This window comes from Apis mellifera, linkage group LG5 (genome assembly GCF_003254395.2).
Source record: "Apis mellifera strain DH4 linkage group LG5, Amel_HAv3.1, whole genome shotgun sequence".
Taxonomy (NCBI): Eukaryota; Metazoa; Arthropoda; class Insecta; order Hymenoptera; family Apidae; genus Apis; species Apis mellifera.
In genome coordinates this window covers 5,758,297-5,779,838 of record NC_037642.1, presented here as the reverse complement: position 1 = coordinate 5,779,838, position 21,542 = coordinate 5,758,297, and the positions used below count along the sequence as shown (strand labels likewise).

At 29.0% G+C, this 21,542-nt stretch overlaps 1 protein-coding gene and 1 long non-coding RNA gene across 11 annotated transcripts; one reads left to right on the top strand and one right to left on the bottom strand.

Annotated features, from left to right (window-relative positions):
- The first annotated feature begins 1,683 nt into the window (after positions 1-1,683).
- Positions 1,684-17,974, top strand: LOC408828 (uncharacterized MFS-type transporter C09D4.1). Of its 5 annotated transcripts, none has more exons than XM_006562137.3 (10): positions 1,685-1,800; positions 2,180-2,333; positions 12,525-12,759; positions 13,501-13,722; positions 14,330-14,554; positions 16,260-16,401; positions 16,702-16,910; positions 17,021-17,124; positions 17,207-17,320; positions 17,681-17,972. In XM_006562137.3, exons 3-10 carry the CDS (start codon positions 12,676-12,678, stop codon positions 17,958-17,960), a joined length of 1,380 nt encoding a protein of 459 aa, XP_006562200.1. In that variant the 5' UTR covers positions 1,685-1,800; positions 2,180-2,333; positions 12,525-12,675; the 3' UTR covers positions 17,961-17,972. The 5 variants fall into 5 exon arrangements, with proteins under 5 accessions (XP_006562203.2, XP_006562200.1, XP_392360.3 ...); XM_392360.7 differs by lacking the exons at positions 1,685-1,800; positions 2,180-2,333 and adding exons at positions 7,424-7,630; positions 8,231-8,349; XM_006562140.3 differs by lacking the exon at positions 12,525-12,759 and having other exon boundaries at positions 1,684-1,800; positions 17,681-17,974.
- LOC102655751 lies at positions 14,613-19,359 on the bottom strand. Of its 6 annotated transcripts, XR_003304730.1 has the most exons (8): positions 19,026-19,353; positions 18,573-18,664; positions 17,897-18,042; positions 16,653-16,908; positions 15,746-16,067; positions 15,355-15,647; positions 15,110-15,286; positions 14,613-14,758 (listed from the first exon to the last, which is right to left on the bottom strand). It is a non-coding gene; the product is annotated as an uncharacterized LOC102655751 (long non-coding RNA). The 6 variants fall into 6 exon arrangements; XR_003304726.1 differs by having other exon boundaries at positions 17,897-18,658; positions 19,026-19,359; XR_003304728.1 differs by having other exon boundaries at positions 18,573-19,353.
- Positions 19,360-21,542: the final 2,183 nt, after the last annotated feature.

Sequence of the window (21,542 nt, the reverse complement as noted above, 5' to 3'; positions counted from 1 at the left end):
TTTACTCTCATATTTCTGTGAATATTTTATATAGGAGATTAATATTGCAAAGTTTGTAATTCCAATATTAAATTTTAAATAATTAATATTAACAAGTATAATTTATAATAATGATATATATTTTTCTCTTTTCTGAAAATTTTTTGAAAATTTTGAAAAGATTCAGTGGATATTGGCAAGTGGATAATTTGCAAATAATTTTTATTTATAAATTTTTTTATCGAAAGAGTCGGATATTTCTGCCAGTGATAAAACAGACATCTGTTTATTGACATTCGAGCACCTTGAATCGGCAGATATAACTCGAACCTTGTACTCTCGGTTGCCTATTTCTTAGGCGCGTCTGACTAACACTGTCGGTAATCACTGACCAGACTGGGATATCTCTATTTTAGTCAGACAAACATAAATAGCATGCAACACGCTATTTATACTATACTCCATGCAATTTATTTTTAAAATTAAAAAATGATTTTAAGAAAGTAAGAATTAAGAAAATTATACTTGCAATTTTAAAATTCTAAATTTATCATTTATCCTTAATTTTAATACTGTAAATTTGTTCAACTCTGAAACTTTTTATATACATTTTAATCTAATAAAAAGCACGAATCAAATCTTTGTATTAATAATTAATAGATTTCAATTTTCAAACGACTTTTTACTTGAATATCTTCATAAAATTATCAATCTCAAATATATCAATTAACTTATCATCTCTCGATTAATTAAATTGTAGATTCGACTAAAAAAGAAAAAAAAAAACTTTTATTATCGGCTATCTTCTTTGACATATTCTAAATTATCAGAAAGACAGAGAGAGAGAGAGAGAGAGAAAGAGAGAAAAAGAGAGAATTGAATCACAGCAAATGTATTCCATTATGACGTAACTTTATTTTTTTTTTTTCTCCCAATGGAAACTTGTTTCTGCGATAAGATGATTTATCCCCCACAATAATTTATCCCGCGCGCAAGAAAATCCATCAAAGCACGAAGACCATAGGATTATCATGCACGACATGATCAAGTTTTTGACGGCCATTTTGCAAAGTGTAGATGACTCAAAATCGTTCAACGATGAAGGACGAGCATCTCTACGAGCGCACACTCATTATCATATTGAGCGTATTCGAATATCAAGCTCGATGGATGCACGTATTCAATCTCTCGTATTGTTCGACCATCACTCGAAACGGATTGTTTGCTTTTTCATGATGATGGATAGGGGTTATCGATGTCGAAGCTATATTTGTACTTTGTCTATGAAAGATATAGAGCGTTCATTGAAAATTGGAAATTTATTGCAGATCGAAATAAATTGTTTTTAAACGTAAAAGAATAATAATTAATCATCTAATTTCTGATTTTAATCTAAGAAATAACTGTTGTGTCTTTTGTGCTAATTTTTCTTACATTTATCGATATCCATTATCACAGATTAATAATCATTTATAATAACTTGTTATTAATGAAATGGATGGGATGCTGAATGAATAAAATAAGATCCAAAAAGGGGGGGGAAAAAAATGCAAAGTATATATATAACTTTGGAAGAAACGTAAAGAATGATTATAATGATTCTCGTTACAAAAATTCTTCCAAAGTCTTTAATCTTGCCGATATAATATCTTTATACGTTTCCCTCTTCGATATAATACAGCTGTGCTCGATTATATCGTTAATTGTAGCAGTATTATTGACGAGAAGTCATCATAAGTCGAGGAGGAAATCATTATTCGATAAAAAAAATCGACACAGCCCCCACAATTCACGACAGTAATCAGATAATCTTAAGTATCGGTCAGTATGTATTCATTTCAAGCATTGTAAACACGTTTTCTGCCAGGAAAATTAATATTCCACTTCGATTCTGCTTCACCAACAGGCACGAACAATCTTTATGAATCTTCAGTTTTAATCAATCTTTCGCCTGTTGCACGACGCGTTCCGTAATTCTAAAATCGTGAAAACTCATAGCTCTTCTTTAAGATTAAAACTTAAAAAACTCTGCCATTCACGAGCTTTGAGTCGAGCTTTATTCGAATCCAAAAATTGTTCGATCCATATATCGATATTTTTGAAAGATTAAAAAAAGAGAAAAACTCGTTTTTCTCTCTCAAATTTCATTCAATTCTTTGGTTTCGCGTTTCAAAAAATATATAGATCGAAATTCTTTTAGAAAAGAAGTTCGAGGGTGAGGAAAGGAGTAGTGGAACATGAAAGGGATTAATCAGAAATTCGATAATCGGAACATGGATGAAATTCAAGATCTTCCAGAAGAATCGAGCGGCCTTCTTCGCCCCAATCAACATTCTCATCGGTCGCTATCTAAGGTATGAATTCTTTTCGTTCTTATTACGTCTTCTTCGATTAGATAACAAAACGTCTTGCTCGCGATTTGACCATCTTCTTTCATTTCAAACTTTTATCAGCGATTCTTCGCTAACACAATATCTGATGATTGTCGAATTTTTAGACGATCCGAGCATAAGGTAAAATATACACTCATATATTGATACGTGCATTGCATTGATTCCTAAGTTTTAATTTTAATTAACTAACGTTTCCATTTCGTAAATTAAATTCTATTTCACTTTTCGTATATTCTCTCGAATTAAATATATTCTTGATAACTTCATTTATTTATTATGTTTTTACACGGCGAGAAAAAAGTATTTTTTGACAATTAATTAAAAATTTGTTGCGTATATGTAATAAACTAATAAAATTTATTTTCTTTTAAAATAATTTTCATTGTGAAAATAATAATAAAATTTGGTTTGTAATGTGGTCTAATTTAATAATTTAAATTCTTGAAAAAAATCCAGTCTCAAAGTCTTTGAAAATTTCTCGATTATACGTTATAGGAAGGTACAAGGTATAATTTATTAAAAATATATCTTTTGTTGCTCGAACTTTCATCAATCATAAAAAAAAAAAAGAAATATTTTCAAAACCTTACAGAATTAATTTAATAAATAGATCTATTATCCGCCTTTTAAATCTGCAATTAGAAGAATTAGTAAACGAAAACGTCATCGCACAAGTTTTATAATTAAATTCACAAGCAAGACATGCAAGCGAGATTAAATCGAAGCAATCGCAAAGTAATTCCTTCTGATTATTATTCGCCGAGCAAAGAATATATTTTATATAATCTCTTCAATTCAACTTGCACAAACTTCGATCGTAACGTATGAGGGTACTTTACAGCAAAAAAAAAAAAAAGAAAAAGAAAAAAAAAGGACGCTTCGAAACATTTTTAAAATTATCTTTCTATCTAATCGATATTACACTTCCGACAAAACATTTTTTTAAGTGTATAATAATTACAATTAAAAACAAATTAAACAGATAAAAGTAGTTTAATTATTGTTAATTATTCTAGGAAAAAAAAATGAAAATAATAATAACTCAAAACTGTCAAACAGATAAGAATATCGAAATTTTTTTTTTTCGAGATATCGAGACACACGCGGTCCTTCATTATTCGATAGTTGTCAAGTAAATATCGAAAATGCAAAGCAACGAAACGAAAAAACGTTGCATAATCGTCGACAAAACGGACGTTTATCGACGTCAACAGACATCGTTAATTTGTGTCGCATAATAAGGCGTGTGCGCGCGAAATAAACGCCTCCTCGATCGCTTTTAAATATTTTTATCAATGACGCGCCTTATCTCTTCGGATGTTACAGCATGAAAGTTTAGCAAGGCCGAATATCAGAGGCAGAATAATTGTTTGAACATGTTGCGCCAATATTTAGCATTCGGTAAAACGTCTCGTCAATGTGATCTTTTTAGAGGATAAGGAATAGTAGTGGGTGAAGTTAAAAATACCTCTTGACGCGGTACGATGAACGATAAGTGGTTGGAAAAATTGATCTGTTCTAAAAAAAAAGAAAAAAACATTTCGAAAATTTTATTTACCAAAAGGATTACTATTAAAAATATATTACGATTAAAGTTAAAAATGTTAGGATACTTGTTTTTATATTTGTTGTAAAAGTAAAAAGTATTTCTCTCTCTTGATATTACAAATAGATAAATCGAGTTAAAATAAATACTCGATTCTTCTTTTTTTTTTTTAATAAATCCTTAGAATGTTTGTAAAATACGAATAAATATTCTATTAAAAAAATAAATGCAAGTCTTCTAAAAATTGCGCATTTTTATTATAATTGCAAAAATAGAAAATCTGAAATCAATTAATTTTTGATTCAATAATTTTTTTCAGTTTAATAATTTTAATAAGTATTATTAAAAGTAGATTCTAGCAAATTCTTATCATTTTTTTTTGTTTTTTTTTTTTTCTTTTTTTGGAAGATCGATATTGTTATCTCATCGATGATATAATTTTCGATATCAAAACGACGTAGACAGTTTGTTTTTATATTCTAGAATCATTATATCTGGAAGATAAGAGAAAAGGATTAATCTAAATAACTGAATGATCGAGAAATTCGAGAAAACATTTCATATGGTTCTTCTAGCAACAGATTGTTATTATTCGATAAAGGAAATGCACAGCCAACAATTTGGAATCAATTCCATGTTGCATGAAATTTGGAAAAAGAAAAAAATCACGTTTTAAGTTAAAAAAAATAATTAATTCTACCACGACTTAATTCTATCTTTCCAATTCGCCAGCATTTAATCGATGTAAAACAATTCTGAAAAAATTCACCTATACTATATACTTTCGAACGAAATGCATAATTTCTACAATTTTAATAACAAAATTTATCGAAAGATTAAGATACACGCCCGGACAGGAAAAAACAACATTTTCGATCGATACTTTCATAAACAGATTAAACATTATATCTTTCTCTTTCGATTAAACAATTATCTTAATCATTATCACGGAAACTTGATTACACAAAAATATTCAGATTTTTCGCATTTTACGATCGGTAAATGGATGTAATCATTGCAAATCCACGATACGTGGTGATACGTAATCCCCTATATCCGCAGCCAGTAAAATCGTATTTACAAGGGTTTAGACGGCCGGTCTTCTCGGAAGATCCTATTTGCACGGTTTGCGCTATCACGTTCTGTTCACGAACCAAGTGCAATTAGTGACTCCATGTTTTGTTTCTTCGTATTATCGCAACGCAACCTACCATTTATATTATTTCATCAATAAAATTTGATAAATAAGTTTGATAAAGATCGGCAATAAACTCAATATCTCGTAGCGATTTGAGCGATGATGATGATGGTGTTAGGCGATGCCTAAGGATTTTCGAGAAAAGGAATTCTCAAACAAAGAAATTGTATCGTTAAACAAATGTTTGCATTGCTCCGTGAAACTATCGTTTTCGGATTTTTTGTCTTTTTTCATTTGTTCTCTTCCCTCTTCTCGCGCACAAGTGGAACGATTACGTCTTTGGTCAGACAGATTGGTCGATGAAATGTTTTTCAACGCGTTATTTTCTTTCTTCGTTTTACACGTGATGATTTATTGACAAATTATATTAACCACGATATTTTCGTATGCTCGAGGCAAACAATGTCACTTGATTAATTTAATAAAAAATTAAAATGTTGTCTGATGATGATTAATCGGTCGAAAAGGCTTGTAACGTATTCTTAGAAATGTTTATACCTTATATACTTTCTTTTCCTCGTTTTGCAAGACATCAGACTGACGAATTATTGTTATGTTCGAAAACATTTTCGTGACGCAAGACGAAAATACATTTGTCGAATCGAGAGATTCTCCAATAATCATTTTTTTTTATTAACGACGTTATATTGAAAAAAAGCGGGGAGAATTTTTTAATTCTTCTTTCTCTTGAAAGATAAAGATTGTAGATTGAAATAATCAATGCAACTTGAATCGGAGTAAACAATGTTTTTTTTCCTCGATGAAATTAATAAAAACTTCGATCATCACGGATGAATATTTCATGGGCGAAGAAATTTTTCTCTCGATAAAAAAAAATTGCAATTATTGCGAATTAAATAATAATGTTTCATAGAACGGAGAGATGAAATTCAAATGTGGATCTGTTTTCTTATTCTATAAGATAATTTGTTCATTAAATTAATACCATCCAATTAAATCTAACGATAATTTTCTATCGGTATTATTGCTATCTTCTAAGCAATGTTATCTTTATAAGTGAACTTTCTTTTTACGTATCATTACGTGATATTGTCTCGGTGTAGAAGTCATCTATAAAAATTTAAAATTATTAAAAACAATTTTGTGCATATAATTGCGTAGAATATAATCGTTTGAATTTTAATTGTTGGTATGATTTTTCGTTCAAAGTGAATTAATTTAAGATTAAGAGAAGATTCGTAGGCGATTAGCAAAAGCAATAGGTCAGTACTTTTAATTAGGAAACGTTCAGATTAAAATTATGAAAATATTTTTTAGCATTCTATCAATATTTCGATCGTATTAGGAATTTTAATCACGATTGGTATCTCTTGTATCTTTAGAATCATCTATCAGTATTTTTGTCGAAAACATTCAAAGCTTTTCATTGGATATTGTATGATTAAATTTTTATTGAAAATAAAAGTGATCCTACATTGTAATTATGTTCGATTGATTTATTTTTTTATTATTATAAGAATAAGAATAAATTAATTTCATACATACATGGAAAAATTAAATCGATATTTGTTAATTCTTTTTTATCCAAAAAATTACATCTTATTTTCAAATGTAGAAAAGTCTTCATTAAAGATTTAACGAATACTTATTTAACTTTGTTCTTTTCCATATTTATAAGTCTCTTTTGATTCTTCAAACGAAAGGTCTATGACCATGTTAAAATCTAAACGAGCAAATCACGAAAAGATATTATTTCACTTTTTTCTTTCTTCCAAATCCCTATTTATACGAATGCATCCTCACTATCTCTACTTTATTAAAATTTTTTATAAATATATATAATCTATTAATCAAAAAATTAAACTAAAGCCAAAGATGAAGCTATTAAATTCAAAGGAGACGAACAACTTATTATAATAACAAACAAATCCAAATTAAACAAAGATTCAAGAAAATTTCAACAAAACAATAGTTTTCATTTACAGAATTATACCAAACTTCCTCCACCTAATCTTCGTCCCCAACCAAACTAATCCAAAAGGGATTCTAAACAAAATTCTATTCCTATCTTCAACTTGTACTAGTTCCAAATATAACAAATTTCTCTTTCATCTAACCCCTATACCATATCCAAAATTAACCAACCCAAAACGATTCCCTTCTTTTCTTCTCGACTTAAGAAAAAAAAAAGAATCTCTTGTTCGAAATCGATCGATGAAAAAAAATAGGGAAGTCCTGTTATCTCGCCACGGCTGATCGCCAATCTCGGGCCATCGGAAATCTCGCGCAGAAGCAATGGATCGAGCCACGTTCCGCCGATGCGCGGGAGCTCGCTATCAAAACGAAGGACGCGTAGGTGGTGCGAGTCGCGGTTCTATCCGTCGGATTTAGTTAATGTCCAGCGCTCCGCCGACTCGGATGTCGCACCGGCTCTGAGAAAAAACACAGCCATGACACACGCCTGACTCCGCCTCGAACAACCGACACAACAGCTCCATCACTTTTCCTTCATCTTCCCGTGCAAAGCAACGAGGCCTCGTAATAAAACTCGTCGTACGTGTTCAAAATTTTCAACCCGCATTTCGACCGATCGATAACACAGACACAGAGAGAGAGAGAGAGAGAGAAAGAGAGAGGGTGGGAAAAAATCTTTGGACCGCTTTTCCATATTGCGCTTCAGAGAATCAGCTGTGCTTCGATCATTTTTTATTATTCCATCATCGATCGTCCATTTTCGATGATCGATCTTTTCTCCCCTCTTTCTCTCTTTCTTCGAAAGATCTCTTCTTCGAAAGATTCGAAGGATAATACAATCCCGATTTTCGATAGATTTGATTTTATTATTTTTTTCTTTTGTTTTCTTCGTTTCAAACTTTTATCCTCTTCTTCCTTTCTCTCTCTCTCTCTCTCTCGCTCGCTCGTTCGAGGTTTGTTTTATCGTTTTTTCGCAAGCCGTGTGACTAATCGCGAAAAAATTAAAACACCGAGGCGAACGATATCGATACACACGGTGTTTAAACGGCGGCCGGCGTAGAAGCAAAAGTTGCGTAGGTCCACGTGGACTACTCGGCCCGGCCTCTCTCGTGTGACGATTCTTCTTCTTTCGTGTGATTCGTGCGCGTTTGTCGATTTCATTCTGTCGATTTGTTAAAGGTGAGAAATTCGGTAAGGTGAAAGAAAACGCGGAGGAAAGGTAGAAACTTAACTTTTGTGAGATTTTGTTGAAAGGAGGGGTTCGTGTTCTCGTTCGTCGATCCGAGAGAGATCGTCAGGTAAGTGGATTTTTTTGACTCGTTCGATTCAGAGATCATTCTGTTCTCTGGTTGGTAATATTTTTCAATCAAAATGGAATGGACAATTTGACGAACGAATTATGGAAAATTATGACGACGTTTAAAATGATAATATCAATGTTCACGGTTTAGTGCGATTTGACTCAGAGTAGATAAAGTTGAAAACAGTTGCTCAAAACGCGGGAATCATATATTAAAAGGAAGTGATAATGTAATGATTAAATTGTGGACACGATGATTTGTTGAGTAGCTTTTTCGAAAAAGGAGAATTGTATAAATTGAATATAAATTTAAAGGCTTTAAGTTATATTTGAAATATAATTAAGAAGATAAAAATGATTCGACGATAAATATCGCTGTAATGCAGTATAATCCTTTCAGTGGAACATATTTGAAGAGTCGGTTCTAAAAAAACAAAACAAACGTAAAAGTTTGTGTACAAAAAATGTCGATTGAGAATTATTTATTATTATGTATAAGCAGTTCAAGTTTCCTATTGGTGAAACAAGATAGTGTAAGATAATTCCTTGTCGCATCTTGCTTTATCTATGTTAATAAAATAAATCTCAATCGAAATTTCTGTTTGTTTTTATCTCATAGAATCAATTCTCTTTTATCCAATATAAAGGATCTGAAAAATGAGAAAAAATCGATAAGATATATGGAATAGAATTTGGAAGTTGGATTAAAGTTTTGTGAAAAAAACTTTCTTCATTGAGAGCTGTTCAATTTTAAAAATACGAAACTAAAGAACGAAACTAACTCTTTCTTAAAGAGAGTAAATTTTAAAAATTTTGCGATATAAAGGAGAATTCAATCTCAAATCGATCATTCCATTTTCAAAAGACAAACATAAAAAAATCTTGCCGCGTGTTTATCTTATATATCACGAGCACTAACCTTCGGAGCATTGATTACAACGTTTGAATCAATGTCTCCAATTGTATCCGAGCGAGTACAAAGTGAGTAATAAAAGGAGGAAGAAGAGGTGAATGAATGAAAAAAAAAAAATATCTTCGAAGCGAAGCTGTTTCCTCAATTCACGAGGAAAAAGAAAAAAGTATTTAACGACCAATTAGTGGTGTTCGCGACACGTATTTTGAAACGATATAAAATCAAGGCTTTTTTCTCTTGATAAACGATTCAATCGGAGCAAGATATCCGATTTAAAAGAAAATTTTTCTGGGAACTTTTATCGGGGATGTAGAGATTTAAATAGAGAGAAAATTTCATGAATCCCTTAAATAAAAGTAGATATAAAAATCCTTAAATTTTTAACGATCCGTTGCTACGAGCCGTAAATGATTAAAAATGGCGAAAATTGCAATTTTTTTACGACCTACAACGAGCAATAAATTTTTATAACTTTCGATACTTGTACAGGTTTTTTACGCGTCAACCGATTTTCATGAAATTTTCTACACGCGTACAATTTATTTAGATCTGGAAAAAGTATTTGCAGATAGACTGCAGAGAGAGACAAGTAATATAATATAAATTATTTCTACTATAATATTATTGTCCTCCATAACATAATACTATTTCATTGAATTTTTTATCGATTGATACGTAACTCCGTTAAATTCCTTTCTTCTTAATCATACATACGAATAATTTTATCAACGAAGAGGATTGATACGAGGTTCGTAACGTTGATTCATACAATTTGCATTCAAGTTGATGGGATTTTGTCGTAAATTCAAGTCGAAATTTGCAATTCCGTGCAAGGAATAGGGGAGAATCGACGTTGTAGATGGCCGGCACGGTAAATCGTTCCTATATAATATATGATCCTTGACCTTAAAACCTAGAATTCCGGAACTCACGATCGACCTTCCATCGACTTCCTATAAAAATGCCCTCGTCGAGTCGAGTTCGTCAAAGTGCTGCTTTCAAAAAGCTTCGTTTATCCATCTTCTTTAGAAACGTGTTAGAGTAACTACCTTTATTTATTTTTTTTTTTTTTTAATGGATTTAATTTTTCGAGTTTCGAACATTCGTAAAATATTATCGTACATTTAATATCGAGATTTATACCTCGATAAACGTTTAATTATTCTGTCCCAGGACAGGAAGTTTTTTTTTTTATTCATCTTGAATTATATGTTTCCTCTTTGATGTTTAATTTAATTTTTGAAAATACATTGAGAGTTTACATTGGATTTGTGAAAACACTGGATAAATGGAGAATGAAGAGATATATGAATACTCGAGAATGTATTCAAAAATTTAAATGATGTTTCATTCCAGAAGAATCCTGTGATTTCCTTTCGAATTCCAAAAAAAAATTTAAATTTCGTAGAAATTACTTTTAAATATTCCAAGGAGAAAAATAAATTCAAGAATCCTTAAATATTTGCAAACTTTTATTTTAAAACGTTTAAATAACTCGAGGCTCGGGTTTCAAAATTTGTAATTCTTCTTCCTCTTCATCTTCTTTCATTTCATGTGTGATGTTGAATTTGTATGCATTATGTTAAACACTTATGTCATGTACATGACATACAATTGTTCGATCGTTATTATTCGTCCAAGCTGTTTTTTCATTTATTATCAAAAGATTTTAATTAAGACAGAATAAATTGTGCGATTCACAAGGTCGCTGGATAATGATTATCTGAAAATTCTTGACGAGCCAGAATAAAATTGTTCTTATACCAAATCCTTTTTTAAACAAATTAATCTTGCTCTCGAATTTTTGTATCTTATAATTTTCTTCTTATTTCAACAAAAATTTTTTTAACGTATTTCTAAAAAGAAAAAAAACTTTAACAAAGATAACATTGAATATATTAGCATAAATAAAATGAATATATTGTAATGATATTACATTTATATATGATTCTTTGGATTCTATGGAAATGTTCTTTCTTTCTGTCGAAACAAAAGTTATAAGTGAATTTAGGATCGATAAAATTGAGATTGAAGGAAATTTAATTAAATTGAATTTAAATTTAACGATACTTCGATTTAGAAAGATTTTGATTCAAAGAAAGTGTTGGATAATTGAAAAATCGAGATAAGAGAAAATTTAAATAAAAAAATTTGTATATTCGAAAATTAAATTAAACAAAGTAATTAAAATTCATTAAGTTTCTCATAATATTTCTTAATATTCTTAATATTAAAGACACTTGTGGAAGAATGTAGAAGAATAATGCCAATAATTATCAATATGCATGTTTATACAATGATAATTGAGATCGCTCTCAATTATAGGGAATAAAAAGAAAAATTCATATTTTTCAACACAACAATTCGATAATCATTAATTATTCATCAAAACTCGTAGATCATTCATTGGAAATCAAATAAATAATTCATTTATAAGCATTTAATTATTGAGCAACGATGCATCTCGTTTTCCAATGATATTATAACAATTAAAAAAATTCACTCCAATGTAATAAATCTTACGTCAAATTTTAATTACATTTTTATTAATTTGAAAAAATGATATAAGTATTACGAGTTTCTTTAAAAAATTAATTTTTACCCGTTTTATATCTCCTTGAAATTTATTTCAATAATATTAATTCACAAAATAATAAGTGTGTCATTTATGATATCAAGTATAATAACACTCCCAACCCCTACTTCCTACAACCCTAACTCAACATCCGTGCTCAAGTAGACAATATTATAATTATGATACTACCATTTCGTTCCATTATACGAATAGATCTAGTCTTCCCTTTGATTGAAAGGGTCCAAGATAGAATCATTATGCATATCTAAACAATGATTATATTTACACCCTTTGTACTTTTACCCTTTTTTCTTCTTGATTAATCAATATTTTTGGGAGAGAAATGCTTGTGTGCAAGAATGCAATGCCCAATTATAATTTGCACAGTGGAAAATTGGAAGGAAAGGAAATGTCAAGACTTATCTTGACAAGAATGCTCAAAGGGTTATCGTATATTGTTTCTCCGAAACGTGTTAATCCGAAAAATGCATTGTTCAGGCATCCTATTAAATCTCGAGTGTCCTGTTCCCCACTAATTGGCACTTCAAAGAGAAGTCTCGTGAAATTATTAAGCTTTTCTCGCGGCTAGATTTAACAAAAAAAAAAAAAAAAAAGAGTAGTAGAGTTCTTTCGTTGTATCTCTAATAAAAATTTCGATGCTTGTTTTTTTTTCGATCTTTTGCAGAAATTCAGCTCGATCGAAAACAAAAGAGCAAAACAAGAGAAAATTGTTTGGAGGTTGAGAAGAAAATAGGAATACAAAAAAAAGGTATTGGAAGTGAAGTAGATTCAGTGAAAAGTCGGTACAAAACGTTGGCTGACTTTTTGCGTGGATTATGGAAGAGGGGCTGGATACAAAAATGGTGAAAAGCTCGGCGGATTATGTAAAAGCCATGGAGAGCAACGTGCAATCAAATCAGGTGACTAGAATGTCTGTGAAATGGGAGCCGATTTAAAACTTGTAATCTTATGTAATAAATCTTGAACAAATAAACACAGAGTTTTCACTGTTTTGCTCATGAATACTTTTTATTAGAGTTGAAAGTTTTTTTTAACAAGGATATGTGAATTTGAGAATTCAAATATTGATGAAAAAATTTTATTTGGCAGAATATAAGAAAATTTATGGAAATTTAACTTTAAAAAAAATTACACAGGAAATTTTAATATTATCTGTTAAGGAAATTAGGTTTCAAAGATTCTAAATATTAGAGAAATTAATTGTGATGAAAGGAAACTTAATTTAAATAAAAAGGATAATAAATCCTTAAAGAATTTTCCAAGGGTTTATTTCCAAGAAATTTAAAATTAAGAAGATTTTAGAAATACGATAAAATATAGGATGAAAAATGACCCAGATACTTGATGATTTTCAAACGGTTTTAGATATAAGATCAAGATGATCGATTTAGATCCAAGCAATCTAAAATTCGAAAGATTCTAGATGCAATAGGACTCGATAGATGATGATCTAATTGTTTGAGGATTTAGATATAAAAAAATTTAGTAGAAATCCTACTAAAAGATTCAAGAAAATTTATAATCAAATCTAGAAAATCAAGATATCTTAGTAAAATTTAATTAAACTCGATGAAAATTTACTTTTATCAAAATTTATATTTAAACAAAAATTTCTAATTTGAAAAATGATTCTCTCACAGGTGATCGAGACGAAAGTGTACAAACGACGATGGCTGATTTTAGTTATCTTCGTGCTGTACAGCGCCAGCAACTCGATGCAATGGATTCAATACAGTATCATTGCAAATATCATAACGACGTATTACAATGTATCCACTTTTTCAGTGGATATGACCAGCATGATATACATGATAACTTATATTCCTTTCATCTTTCCAGCAAGTTATTTACTCGACAAATTCGTAAGTAAAATTGTTGTTAAATTTATTATTAAATTTATTTAACTGCTTTATATTTTCCTGTCTGCAAAAATGATTCTTCTTATCCGTATTGCAATTAATTTTTCCTTATCCGTGAAACTAATCAATTTTATTGAAAATATCTATCTCTTATTGAAAGATGTTATATTATGGATTAACACTGCATAAAAGATAAGAGAATCATAGAAAAAAATTGCTATATCGAAACATATCATAAGATCAATTCTTCTAATTCTTCTCTCGACACGTATCTTAATCCTGAACCTTGATCTTGAAAACAGGTGTAAACACTCTATCAAATTATTATCTTTATTTTCTTTTCTTCTTGAACGTGTTGAAAGATATTGCAAAAAAACAATGCGACAGAAAATCTTGACTCCATATCTAAACAAATTATTTTGAAAATTAATGGATCATAAAAAAATACTACAGATTTATATATCTAATAATAAGATTTCTGATATTTCGAAGTACGAAGAAAAGATAAGAGTTTACCATTTCTTTATAAAAGAAAGAATTTTTCTTTTTCCAGAAAATAATTTTTTTTCAAAATTCATTCCATTATTTTTTACGTAATCGTCGATTTCAGGGTCTCAGGTTCGCCGTTTTGACAGGCGCGATTGGAACAGTGACCGGTTCTTGGATAAAAGTATTTAGCGTAAGTCCAGATCGGTTCTGGATTACCTTCATTGGTCAAACATGTGTTGCTGTGAGCCAAACGTTCATTTTATCGGTTCCAGCTCGTTTGGCCGCTGTTTGGTTTGATTTAAATCAGGTCAGCAGCGCGTGCAGCATCGGCGTTTTTGGAAATCAGGTTAGTTAATAAATGTAAATTTTTTAATTAACATTTATATTGTTTATACATACATATACATACGTACATATATATAAGTTGTACATATAGATTAATTTATGTTTAGAATGTAAAGATAATTTTTTATATGAAAATATGTAAAAAATATAGAATCAATTGATAGAATACTTTGATTTCTTGCTTCATTTTTGAGAAAAATTATAACTGAAAAAAATAACATTATTTCCATTAGTATATTTCTAATAACATAAGTAAGCCTATCTTTTTATACAGAATATTTTGTAATATTTTTACAAGTAATAAAAAAGAACAAAATATTAGAATGATTTCTTTATAATGTGAAATATTTTAATTCGTCGAAAAGATTAAACAATTTCGCAAGCTTTGATATTCAATATTCTTTCAATATATTCATAATTCAATCATCGAACATGCTTCAATTAGCATTCGATCCAACTGTTAACAAGCAATTAATTAACTACTCTCGAACATCTCGTGCAACATCTCTTTTCTAAACCCCTTTGATTATTAATTTCCTATTTCCTTTATCCTTACCTTCAAAAGAGTCCTTGTTATAATACCAGATCATTGTCTCAATTATTGTCTCAAAGATCCATTAATTACTCCATCATTTTACTCGAAACAATAGCAATAGAATCGCGTGCCAAATTTTCAATGAGATTCTGGATGAAGCCAATGCCAACAAAGTGAACGTATCCACACGACGTTATGCTACATACATACATATATAGTTGTTAAATAAATGCAGTGCTCGTAAATGGAGCTCGAATGTATATTACCTGTGTAGTAAAACTCTAATTCGAGAGACAGGGTCGTTGGAGAATTAAGTAGTGATTAGATGGGAAACAGAATCGTAACGTGCACCCACGTTTCATTTCGCGGCGGTAGGAGGGGGATCTGGGACCCTATTCAGCGAATTAAACCTATGTATTTCAAACAGATCACCCCTTCTCGTAGGAAGATAATCTATTCAAGGTGCACCGCCGATCAGATTATTTTATCAACTTTGACGTAATTTTTTCTTCTATTTTTTCTCTTCTATCTCGAGAATATATATGCATGGTCCGAGAACCTTAATTTGAAAAAAAATATTATTAATATTTCGATTCCGAAGGAAATTCGATTCTTAAGATATGTGCTTATGTTTTACATATGAGTAGAGGTACAAACCTTTTTTTTTTTTCTATCATATTAAGATGTATAGTTCGAGAATCTTGAATATTTTATTTGAAGAAGTATTTCTGTTCGATTAGAGGAATTCTATTCTTAGAATATGTACATCAATCGTTCTTCACGTCTGGTGAGGTTTTAATAAAATTTTTATTACAATGCCATTTGCTATGTATAGTTAATAAAGAAATATACGATAGATATCACAAAATTGATATAAATGATCGTTGACCTTGCTGTTTATGACGTGACTGCCAAGTTTGCCGCTCTTCGAGCACAAGCTTTCGAGAGCGGAACTCTTGTCGGGATAGCTCATGATGGGCTGAAAAGAATAATGATCTCTTACTTCCTTGGAATAACAACAATGGACATCGAGCATCTCTCTGAATGATAGTAATTTCACGATGAATTTACGACATTTATACAAATTTCAAACTAAATAACATGAAATAGAAATTTTCTATTGTATTATTTATCATTTAGAAAAATTTAAAATTATCGTTCCGATTTTCAGCTGGGTATAGCAATTGGTTTCCTCTTCCCGCCGATGTTGGTGCAAAGCAACGAAGACATTAATCAAATCGGCCGAGGATTGCATGCAATGTTCTACATAGTCGCTGCTTTTACCACCATTATTTTGGTCCTTATACTTCTATGTACGTATAATAATCATAAGTTCAATATTAAAAAATTCTCTGAACATATTCGATATTAAATGAATTTAGATTTATATTTCCTCTTAAATAATATAAACTATATGAAAATTATTTTGAAAAATTGATTATGCGTATTTAAAAATTAATATTTAATTTTTATATTCTTTGGTTTCAATATTATGTTGGTTTTAATTTGTAATTAATAGATTGAAATAATTTATAATAATATGAAATTGTAGCATCTTACTTACATCATTACGATTTTTCAGTCCTCCATATTGAAATAATATTTTCTTCTAGTTTTTAAGTCTAAACCACCGCTTCCTCCGAACCAAGCACAAGCTCAAATTCATAGAGAGAACGAAACGCCAAAAAGTTTCTTCATGTCCATGAAGAAACTACTCACAAACTTCGGTTACTTGTTACTATTGTTCAGTTATGGCATCAACGTAGGCGTGTTCTATGCCATCAGCACGCTTCTCAATCAGATAATCCTTGAATATTTTCCTGTAAGTTATTATTTTTAATGTCTACTTTTTCTTTATTTTAAAATTTATATTATTTCTCTATTAAATTTCTATTTATTATCGTTATTTATATTATTGTAATAAAAATTTAGAATCATGAAAAAGACGCTGGAAGAATCGGCTTGACCATTATCTGTGCTGGTATGTTAGGTTCTGTGGTTTGTGGTATTGTGCTTGATAAAACGCGCAAATTCAAGTGAGTAAATCTTCTCAATATAAAAATAAGTTATATTCTCTTGTTGATTAATTGTCTCAATTTAAAATTTTTCTATTTGTAGAGAGACAACGTCAGGCGTTTATCTTTTCTCCTTTCTGGGCATGATTATATTCACATTCATTCTAATGTCCACCAGTCAAATATTCACCATTTATATAATAGCCGGCACATTAGGGTAAGAATAATTCATATTTCTTAATTTTCATTAAGAATTTAGAATATTTAATGAAATTCAATTACTATTTTTCTCTTTATTTTATTCTTTAGTCAATATATTTTATAAATCCTATATAAATCTAATTTATGAATTGTTCAAAAATATTTATCATTCTCACTTTTAATATTTATAAAAAAACCGTAAAGAGTTCAAAAATATTAAAAGTTCATAATCTTCAATTAATAATTTCATATAATTTATCTATTGCACAAATAAAAATATACTAAGAACATACCTAATTAATAATAAAAAATCTAATTTATTACATAAAATCTTTAATATGATTTTGAATTCTTCTATCTGAAAATATTTTTTCAGATTCTTCATGACTGGTTATCTTCCAGTGGGTTTCGAATTTGCCGCGGAATTGACATATCCGGAACCGGAAGGAACATCCGCTGGTTTATTAAACGCAATGTGCCAAGTATTCGGTATCATTTTCACGACTATGTACGGGTATTTCTTGCACATTTGGGGTGATTTTTGGGCAAATCTTTTCCTTTGTATTGCGCTAGCTCTTGGTTCGTTTCTCACCATCATCATTCCCAATGATCTTCGAAGACAAAAAGTTTTAAAGAATCCCATGGTCGAAGATTGAGAGATAGAAAATTAGAGAATGATCGACTAGTCTTTGTTGTGATCGATGATATTGCGAATGTAGACTTTCCTAGGATGAATATCTTTAAGATAGATGAGAAAAATGAATTATTATAGGTTGTCCAAAGATAGTTGATTTTGATAAAATGTCAGATAAAATTGCATAGAAATTGTCTGCCTCATGTTATCTATTGTTGTTATTATTATTATTCTATACTTTCATATTTTTTCAATATTTTTATATTTTACATTTACATATATAATATTTTTTTTTTTATTGAATTCAATTCTTAAATAACACTTAAAATTAGATTTCTTAATATATAAAAATATAATGTAATTAGTTTCTAAATATGCCAAATGATGATAAAATATCAAAATATTTTATATGAATACAAGTATATTCGAATAATAACAAGAATAGATAAAGATAAGCGAACAATAATTTTGGGCATGGTTCAAGATCTGAAATTATGTTGGAATATTCTGTATTATTTTTATTATTTTTTTTTTATTATCTTTGTTTCAAAAGTACTAAATAGAAATTCTAATTTATTTATAAATTATCGAGATTAATCATTGACTATTTAAAGAATCACTGTCTTACACTTACATTTAATTTCTATCTTATTGTTTCTTCTTTGTGCTGTGATGACACTTCAGTATCATGGAACAATTCCATTCGCGTGTAGACAACATCTGAAACTTTTGTGCATTTCAAAAAAAAAAATTAAGAATTATAAAGCTACAGAGCTAATTTTTATGTAGTTTAAAATCAATATGATATAATATTTCGTTTCGTTGTCTACGTAGTTTGAAAAACAAAAATATCTTTTTATTTCAGCCATCAGTATTATTATTTTTTATGATTCTGATGAACGTGTTTAACGAACTTTTTCTGAAATTTCAAACGATGCGAATTAAGATGAAAAAATTTCGCATTTTTATGATTGACATATCAAAATAATGCCAGTAGTCGATGAAATAGTCAAAAATTTAAAATAGTATTTCGTGGACAACAGAAATGATAATATAATAATAATAATTGATGCGATTAGATTCTTACAAAAATATTGAGATGTTGTATATCTTAGGATAACGAAAGATAGATAAAAATCTATTTATTTTCGTTATTTGTGTAAATGTTTCCATTTAGAATAGATTTTTAAACTTTGGTCTTCGTCATGTACAAATCTATGAAATTGTATTTCTTCGATACGTAACTTCCATAGTTTATCACATTAAATATTATCACATATCGATCGAATATCGTGGAATGAAAAATTTTTGAAATTCACTTTTGAAATTCACTTTTCACTATGAACAAACTATAACTTTGCAAAGTTCATGATACACAAGCAAAAAATTAGATGAAATAAATTCGATAATCTAGAACAGCGTGAAATATGCGAACTATCGAAGAAATTCGATTTGCGAGATGATCGAGATTCGAGATTACTAAATTTGCTCGAATCAAACGAGGAAAAACGAATTATTACACGAAGATTAATATAAACGAGCTATCTGAAATTGAATTTTCTTCTAATTGAAAGTGAGTTTAGAAATCATTAAAATATCGTCAGATATCGAATTCTACTTTAGATTGTAACGTCATTGTCTAATTATTCCTAGCTTGAAAAGAAATTTCTTTCGTTTTAAATAACCTCTAATCAACAGACGACAATAATATTGTAGCTACACGTACAAAATGAGTATTAAGAAACAATTGAATATTGTAGTCATTGTTGTAAATTCTGATCGATAGACTGAAGAATGTTTATATGTTTAAAATGAAAACGTAGAACAAGATATAGAATGTTACTATTATTTAGTATTTTCAAATAAATTATATCTTTTATAATATTTCTTATTCGAGAAAAAATTTTTTTCTTTAAGTTATGGTTATTAAAATTTATATGAACATCTACAGTCTAGTGATCACCGATGTGTATTAATTTTTATAAATATTATCGTGTGTCCATGTATAATTGTGGGGCCATATATAAAAATGAATAGATACAAAAATAGTCGACAATAAATCTATAGTAAAAGTACTAAGAATTCGAAATTGATAGAATAATATAGAAAATTTTGCTTCTATTTTTATAATATTTTTACAACACAGAAATATTCAAAGAAAAATACTTGCACATTTTTCTTTCACTTGCGTTCTTAGATTTTCGTGTTAAAAATACAATTGTACATATTTTTTTTCTTGTAAAGATGCATTGCTACGAAAAAAAAATTATCAGAAAAATAATTTTTGAAAGTGTCAATTAATTGTCACAAAATCTTTTATCCGAAATCACGAAACAAATAAACGAAGTTCAAAAATTTATAGATATAGAGGTACACGTATACGGATATATGTATATATTTTGTAAACTCGATGTGTATATTTTACATGTGTATTTTATTCAATGCCGTCTGTATGTAAATTGTTCCAAGCATATCTTTTATAATATTAATAGTTCAAATGTTACGATAATTATCATATCTCGATGTGATTTAAAGACAATATTAAATGTTAACATGTGTTAAATTTATATTGTTAAATAATCTGCAGGTATACCGATATTTGTGAAAAAGTGTTAAGTGATTTTTAACAGAACAAGTGTTTTAAGATATTCCATGGATAACATGCTTTTATTTGAAAAGTGGAAATTAAGCATAAAAATCGGAAACTTGTAATAGAGAAAAAAATACCTGAGGAATCATGGAAAGTTATATTGCGATCTCGCCTAATTAATTTTGCTGTATCAGCAACGATTAACTTTTTACGAAAACGAAAATGTAATACAGTGCTCGTACGTCTACGTCAGTGCATATATCCAAATAGATATAATTATTTTAAATAACTGGAAAATTATTCCAGTACAAATGGATGGATAGTTTTATTCTTTTCTTTCTTTTTATTTGAGTTACATTCCTTCTTTTTATATTATTATTATATAAAAATCGATTAAAGAATTTTTCTATTAATTGTTTATACAAGAAGAAAAGAATAAAACGATCAAAATCATGTTTAAAATAATCGTTTTTAATCAATCAAGAATATTTATAATCTTCCATTTTTTTCTTTTTTTAATTTTGCATTTTCGAGCGTCGTATTTGCGATTCGTTAGTCATTTTATAAATAAATTATAGCAACTTGAATGAGTTTCTTTAAGTTTTGCTATGAGCTTCATACGAAAATCGTTTTGTGACGCACGTTCTTCCTAAAATCGGAAATGAGTGAACAAATCGAATAAAAAGTATCTGTGATTCTTGACAATATTCGCTATTCGATTATCATCTGAATGTAGAATGATAAGAAGCTTTGAAGATTATAAAAGCCTTAAGAAATTATCTTATTATTATTATCAAATTATGTTATTATTATTGTGTAGTCACATTGAAAATGAATCGAAAAATAAATATATTGAGAAATATTTATGATAAAATTATCGTTGTTTTATTGTTCCTTCTTTTCAACACAAAAACAAAAAATATATTAATTAGAGCATTGTTATAATTAAAAGAATTAAATCAAAAAAAAAAAATAAATTTTAATTTGAGAAAAATACACGTAAAATTACAAAAA

Excerpts from the sequence above, each read along its gene's own strand:
- LOC408828 (XM_006562140.3), top strand. The coding sequence starts at position 2,217 with ATGAAAGGGATTAATCAGAAATTCGATAATCGGAACATGGATGAAATT. Across the intron at positions 14,555-16,259 it reads TCGGCGTTTTTGGAAATCAG|CTGGGTATAGCAATTGGTTT; the intron begins GTTAGTTAATAA and ends TCCGATTTTCAG. Across the intron at positions 16,911-17,020 it reads TAATCCTTGAATATTTTCCT|AATCATGAAAAAGACGCTGG; the intron begins GTAAGTTATTAT and ends ATAAAAATTTAG.